General features: G+C 46.9%; 1 protein-coding gene across 1 annotated transcript in view; it reads right to left on the bottom strand.

The window, feature by feature from the left end:
- The window catches only part of LOC119423051 (nascent polypeptide-associated complex subunit alpha, muscle-specific form), a 34,466-nt gene that overhangs the window by 4,127 nt on the left and 23,036 nt on the right, over positions 1–7,303 (bottom strand). Inside the window, exons 10-15 of the mRNA XM_037690460.1 lie at positions 4,151–4,217; positions 1,496–1,619; positions 707–797; positions 502–607; positions 339–412; positions 154–252 (exon numbers count right to left, since the gene is read on the bottom strand). Of these exons, the coding sequence (XP_037546388.1) occupies positions 154–252; positions 339–412; positions 502–607; positions 707–797; positions 1,496–1,619; positions 4,151–4,217 (561 nt within the window). The remainder of the gene's footprint in view (positions 1–153; positions 253–338; positions 413–501; positions 608–706; positions 798–1,495; positions 1,620–4,150; positions 4,218–7,303) is intronic.

Genomic DNA, 7,303 nt, shown 5'->3' with positions numbered 1-7,303 from the left:
TTTAGCTTCTTTTTTCAAGGTTTGGTTGTTTTAGCTTCTCTTTTTTCGGGTATTCTGTTGTTCATTTTGTTAAGAACGTTGTGAGAACGTTTCTGTGAAGCAGTTTTGTCCTCAGCTCAGCACCGGAAGTCCTCCGGGCCTTTTGGACTTTACCAGGTTCTTGTCGCTCTGGATCTGCCGCCTCCTCTCTTCTTCTGCTCGCAGCGTCTCTCTCAGATCCTGGTTTTCAGCCGACAGCTCAGAGAGTTGCTCCTGAACAAAGGTTCAGGTAAAAACATGTTCAACTCCAAACTGAGTGTTTTTCCTGAACCAGCTGGAGGACCAGAGGCTCGGCTCACCTGCAGGGAGGTCTTGGCCTCCTTCAGGCTCCTCTGCTGCTCCTCCAGCTCAGCCTGCTGGATCCTCCTCAGCTCTGAAACAAAAGACACCATCCACACATTCAGTTGGAGACAACAGAACTGCGGGGGGTGGGGTGGGGGGGGTCCAGTTCTGCTCACTCACCCTGTACGGAGTTCTGGTACTCCTGCTTCAGAACCTCCACCCTCTGACTGTGGAGCTCCTCCTGGTTGTTCTTCTCTGCTTCCTGCTGGCTCCTCAGCTCCTCCACCTGAAGATCCAAACACAAACATGAGCGGCGGAGAGTCCTGAGACCTGATCGGACCCAGATCTGGGTTGGGTCTGTGATCGGGACCTGATCCAGACTCACCTGCTGCTCCATCAGCAGGCGGCACCGGTCTGCCTCCTCCTGGTACACCTGGTGGACTTTGTCCCACTCGGTCTGGTAGAAACTCCTCAACCTCAAACAGAACCAGAACATTTGATCCACCACAACTGTTGGAAGACCCAGAGACTAAACAGCCGAGACGTTTGGACCGGGTCAGAACCGAACACCATGGGGGGTTTACAGTTCTCAGTGAATTGGTCTCTCAGTTGATGTTCTGGTACCAGAACTCCGACCAGAACGCAGGTTCTGATGGGTACCGTTTTGGGTTTTGATCATTTTGCAGCAGGAGACGTGACGACGAACATAAATGTTTTTATTGACGTCACTCCTGAGCCTCAGGCAGAAACAGGAAGTGAGCTTCATCACTTAAGGACGTGACGATGAGGAGGACGCCGCCTGATGAAGAGTCTCAGAGCGTTTGTTTGTTTGTTTGTTTGTTTATGGACCCGTCTGAGGGACCAGAGCTCATGGAGGTCCAGCTCAGACTGACCTCTGGTTCCTTGAGGTTCTGTCAGTTTTAATCCTTTCACTGGTCTTTAATCTGAACGTCGAGTTTTGACCCGACCGGGTCTCAGAACCTCAGAGGAGCGGGAACGGGTTTCAGTCTGAGCTGCCGGACGGATGGATAAATAAACAAACAAACAAATATATAAAACAAACAAAAAAAATAAATAAATAAGATTCATGAGAAAATAAAATGAAGCCGGTTACAAAAACTAGAAATAATCTGCGAGGCTGTAATCTGTGGTGTTGAACCCCATCATCTCTCACCTGTTCTCCAGCTGAACCAGGTCCTCCTCATGCTGCTCCTCCAGCCTCCTCAGAGCCTCCTCCAGGTTGGAGCGCACCTCCTCCTTCTCCTCCTGCAGCCGCTCGCAGCACAGAGAAGACGCCACTGGAGAGAGGAGTGTTCAAATGTCAGGAGTGTGTGTGTGTGTGTGTGTGTGTGTACATTCCACTTTAATGAATCCTGCTGCAGATGTTTGATCCGACCTGAAACATCTGTGTCAGCTCCGAGGCATTCGTGTCCTGACTGCAACACGCCTGCCCCTCCCTCTCATTAGTGGTTCAGGTGATCTGGAACCTCTGAGAGGTTCTCCAGAACCCGAGCAGGGGGCACCTGGACCCTCCTGCAGCAACATTCCCACCCTGGGTCCACTCCGCAGCTGCAGGACAGCTGGCGTCTCCTCTGAATGGAGTCCTCTGTGTGGACGCCTGTTGCCGTGGAGACGGAGACACAAAGCCCACAGCAGCTGACGGCGGCTCGGACCAGAACCGGTAGGCAGCAGGTGGAAGACAAACGGTTTTCAGTAAACAGAAACCACCTGACGTGTCTGAAATCTGGTTTTATCCCCTCATCGTTCTTCCAGCCGAGCCAGAGGCGATTTCTGCCCTGTGTGTGTGTGTGTGTGTGTGTGTGTGTGTGTGTGTGCGCTTGCTGCAAACAAACACTTTTCTGAAAAGAACCTTTAAAGCGATCTCCAACTACGTGCACATATTGGCCTTAACAATTAACATGTTAATTTAAAAATGATACATTTATTACATTTTTCACCCAAGGGCGTCGCCATTATTTCACCGGTGCAATGCATTGTGGGGTGATGACGTACATCTGTTGTAATGCCATATACACTGCCTGGTTAAAAAAAAAAAGTCACCACCTGGACTTAACTAAACAAATATGTCCGAGCCTCCTATTGGACAATTACTGCATCAGCTGCAACAAGTTATTGAACCCCAACTGGTGCAATGAGTTGCTTCTCATTTCTTAAACAACCGTGTTGAAAGACGCATCGCGTGGTCGTGGAAAAGATGTCCGTCTGTTTGAGAAGAGTCAAATCATCGGCATCAAGCAGAGGAAACATCTAAGGAGATTGTAGAAACTACTAAAATTGGGTTAAGAACTGTCCAACGCATTATTTAAAACTGGAAAGATAGTGGGGACCCATCGTCTTCGAGGAAGAAATGCGGCCGGAAAAAAATCCTGAATGATCGTGATCAGCGATCACTTAAACGTTTGGTGAAATCAAATGGAAGAAAAACCACAGTAGCACTCAGGGCTGTGTTTAATAGTGAAAGTAAGAACATTTTCACGTGCACAGTGTGAAGGGAAATCAAGGGATTGGGACTGAACAGCTGTGCAGCCTTAAGAAAACCACTAACCAGTGAGGCTAACTGGATTAAAAGGCTTCAGTTTGTTAGGGAGCATAAAGATTGGACTGTGGAGCAATGGAAGAAGGTCATGTGGTCTGAAGAGTCCAGACTGACCCTGTTCCAGAGTGATGGTGCATCAGGATAAGAAGAGAGGCAGGTGAAGTGATGCACCCATCATGCCTAGTGTCGAGTCATCAATGCAAGAACTTGGTGAAAAATTAATGCAACACTGGATGGAAATAGATCGTGACGTTGCAGAAACTTATCGAAACAATGACACAGCGAATGCATGATGTAATCAAAGCTAAAGGAGGTCCAACGAAATATTAGCGTGACCTTTGTTTTTGGCCAGGCAGTGTAGATTAGTTCTGGAGCGAAGGTGAAAGCTCAGTAATTTCTCAGTTCTGTCAACGTGCTTTGGTTCAAATTAAAAGGGCTGAGCGTGAGAAACGTCCAAAATTAACATTCAAGCTGAAAGAAGCTCGTACCGGAGCAACCCGCCTACGTCATTTACCCACAATACATTGCGGTGTAAACAGAATGGCGACGTCTGTCATTAATTTTTAAACAATTATAAAAACTAAACAGCCTGCAGTATTTGTACCGTCTTTATAGCCGAGTTAATGGTTTGTAAAATATGTTGTTGTTCCAACTAATCGGTCTCTTTCAGGCGCGTGGCGGCAGGAATGAAGTTCTTCTACGATATAAAACTGTCAGAGCAGAAAACTTTCTGTTCACTTTGACTTTCAGACCCAAAACACACAGCTGCTGTGTGTGTGTGTGTGTGCGCACATTCCTGATATTTCTCAGCTGCATGTGAGAAGACTAGCCGACAGAAAACCAAGTAGATTTGAGAACGAACAGTTTGTTCTTCAGGTTTTCCTCCAACGATCCAGATTATCCTGTGGTTCTGTTACAGAGGTTCTGTTACAGAGGTTGTGGATCAGCAGGTCTGCAGACCTTCTGAAGGTCTCAGAGGAGCAATGCTTGGTGGACAAACTTGTTTCTAAAGGTTCTGGAGGTTAGACTGTCAACAGCTGGATCAGATTATCGGGACAGGTTCGGTTCTGGTTAATTTAATCTCCGTCACACGAAGTTCTGGTGTTGAAGGTCCGAGCTCCTGATCCAGACGCTCGTTTGGATCGGTCCGTTTGTTTGTTTGTGTTCCAAAGTTAGAGCAGCACACACGTGGAACAACTGACATCAAAGGACTCTGTGTGTGTGTGTGTGTGTGTGTGTGTGTGTGTGTGTGTGTGTGTGTGAGAAACTCACCCAGCTGGTTTCTGAGCGTGCTCAGTTCCAACTTCAGCTCCTTCTTCTGCTTCAGAGTTTCTTCACGCTGCAGAGAGAAAAGATGTCAACCTCAGGAAGAACGAAACATCCAACCATCATACATCCATCATCCATCATCATCCAACATCCATCATCCATCATCATCCATCAATCCTCCAACCATCATCCAACATCCATCATCCAGCCATAATTCATCATCCATCCAAACATCCATTCAACCAGCCACCATCCATCCAACAATTATCCAACCATCCATCATCAATCAACCATCATCCATCTATCATCCATCCATTCAACCATCATCCATCCATCAGCCAATCATCTTCCAACCATCCATCATCCATCCTTTTTATCCTTCACCAACAGAGCCCAAGTGTCTTCAAGAACCAGGAACTAAAATATCTGCCAGAGTTCAGAGAAATTCTCTGAAGGACCTTCAGAGGATCTGATGAACTGCAGATCCAGAACTGCTGTAACGTGATGAAAGTCAGAGAGAACCGGGTCAGAGTAAAAGAACCAGGTCAGGGTTTAAAAAACAGGTCAAGTTGAAAGTCCTTTCCGTCAAAGTGTCATGTTTGGTTTGAGTCTCCATCTGGACCTGCAGCCATGTTTACACAACACGTCCATGCTGTGGCCCTGAGGGGGCGGGGCTTCCTCTGACTGAACTCTAATGACCCCTCATCCTGACTCCAGGCTCTGATAAATGTGGTTCAGGTGTTCAGCTGTCAGCCCCGCCCACACCACGAGGATCAAAGACCTGGAGCACTGACCATGGGCCTGAAGAAGCCAACATCCTGATGTGACACATCTGCAGCAGATGGGTCAGAACCGATGTACGTCTGCTCTGATCCAAATGGGCCGGGTCGGGCTCACAGAATCAGTCTTCATAAAAAAAGATCCATTCTGAGAATCAAACCAGGAGGAGGAGGAGCAGCCCAGGAGTCAAACCAACCTTTTTTTTCTTCCTGCGGCGGAGCTGGGGGGTCCTCCTGGGTCCTGGTCCGGTTTTACTCTCCGTGGAGCCCATTTCTCTCTGAACTCGGACTCCAACACACTCAGCAGACAGCTGCTTCTGTTCTCGTCACCAACCAGAACCTCCTCCTCCGTGTACCTGCTCCTCCTCCCTCAGCTCCAGGAGGAGGAGGAGACCCTGACGCAGGAATGCCAGTAATCTGCTCCTCCTTCCTGTCCTCGAGTCCGGACCAGTCAGACCCGTGGGTCTACATTCAGCTCATTCCTCTGCTTAAACTTCAAACTCAACCTCAAACTTTAATCTTTCAGATCTTCAAACAAAAACAAAAACTTTAAAAAGCTGTTATTTTGAATCTTCTGTTTTTATGCAGATTAGAAAAACTCGTGATGCGTTCACTGAACGCAGGAAATCATAACTCTGCTGCCTTTTCCTTCGCTGCTCACTGCAGAAAGACAGAAAACAAAACGTTTATAATTCATTTAAAGTTTAAGGATTTTATTGAAGGGATCTCAGCAGTCTCTCCAACCCCAGTCAGCCCAGTCCCCCCAGTACCCCACAGTCCAGTGGGACAGCAGCTGCAGGAAGTCCTCAGACTCACTTTTAAAGCTGGCAGCAGATTAGATTCAACTTCAGGCTTCAGATAAAAACATTCCAGGTCCAGACAAACTGCAGAGCTCCTCCAACACATGAAGGACAGAAATCAGCCTTCGGGTCAAACAACAGCTGCAGAACCACCTGATCCATGCATGTGTGTGTGTGCACGTGTGTGTGTTTATGACTGCAGATAAGAGCCGAGACAATCATCAACTCTCACTGCGACACGTGGAGATAAAAAGAAGCAGCCTGTGAGCAGACGAGTTCAGAACCACGAGATCTGCAGGTCTTTAAGGAACAAAACGGGTCGGTCGGTCCAACAGAACAGAACCCAAATGCTCAGACAGAAACTTTTCAACAGGCTTTTATTCTGAAATTTGCAGGAAGCTTTATGAGTTTTTCCATAAATGAGAACAAATATTGACACATCCGGGGCCAGGTGGCACCAACATCCTGCTGCTCTGAGCCAATCAAAAAGCTGCCGGACCGGTCCGCTACAGGAAAAACTCACCTGAGCCATTTGTCAAACATCATGCAAATATCAGAACTCACCTGGGTCAGATTAAAAAAACCCTAGAAAGAGACCTGGAGGTCTGGAGTCCAAAACTAAATTTAATAATTTAATTCAGGAGAGAACTCGTTAGATTATTGAACCTTGGAACGAGTCCTTCAAGGACCTCCTGAATCCAAATACCCTGTCCACAATGTCCATTATGATCTCCCTGTCCAAGAGGTTCCATGTATCCACCAGGTCAACTATGTCCACAGTGTTTAATAAGTCCAATGTGTCCAAAATGTCCACCTCAGAGGAAGACGAGTCCATTACCGTGAACTGGTTTCAGTTAATGTAAAGTCCTGAGTCCACTCTTCCAGTCAGAACCAACATGTTTTCAACAGCTGGCATCATATTGATCATTTCATAAACGCATGTGACAATAAATAAATAAATACACGTGACAATGTTATATTCTGTAAATAACTGTAAAAAAATTAAGTTAAAAGAAAAAGTTGATCACTTTTATACAGAACACCATTTCAAAATGGCTGCACCATCACTTTAAGGGTCAAACTGCTGCAGACCACAGTTTCAAACTCTTTGATCTTTTTTAAAAAATCTTAGATGGTTTTCATGGATTCAGCTGAAGAAACGAGAACAAACGACGTCTCTAAACAAGATCTGGACTGACAACGAGTAAAAGCAGCTCAAAACGTCACTTAGACAACATGAAGGTTTGGATCACTGGTAGAAAGGTTGTGGATGTTCCAGGATCTCAGTGCCTCACATCCATCATGTCGTCCTGGGTGTGGACAGACGTCTCCCTGACGCCTCCGAGCGTCCTGACACAAACAGCAACGATGCGAACAGAAGAGGAACACGTCGATTCAACCACTGAAGCTTTAATTACAGGCTGTTCAGTCTGCCTGAGGGCAGGGAGGATGACGACGCAGATAACTGATGGTTCCCCTCAATTATCCACTGAAGTGGAGCGAAAACAACCTGCTGTTACACGCACCAGCGTCCTGTCAGCCTTTAGACTGGGCACCAGCATCCCGTCGACATTAGA

The sequence above is a fragment of the Nematolebias whitei genome, chromosome 16, assembly GCF_014905685.2.
Source record: "Nematolebias whitei isolate Nwh7 chromosome 16, NemWhi1, whole genome shotgun sequence".
Lineage (NCBI taxonomy): Eukaryota > Metazoa > Chordata > Actinopteri > Cyprinodontiformes > Rivulidae > Nematolebias > Nematolebias whitei.
Note: the sequence above shows the minus strand (reverse complement) of the source record. Positions and strands in the feature narration are given on the sequence as shown.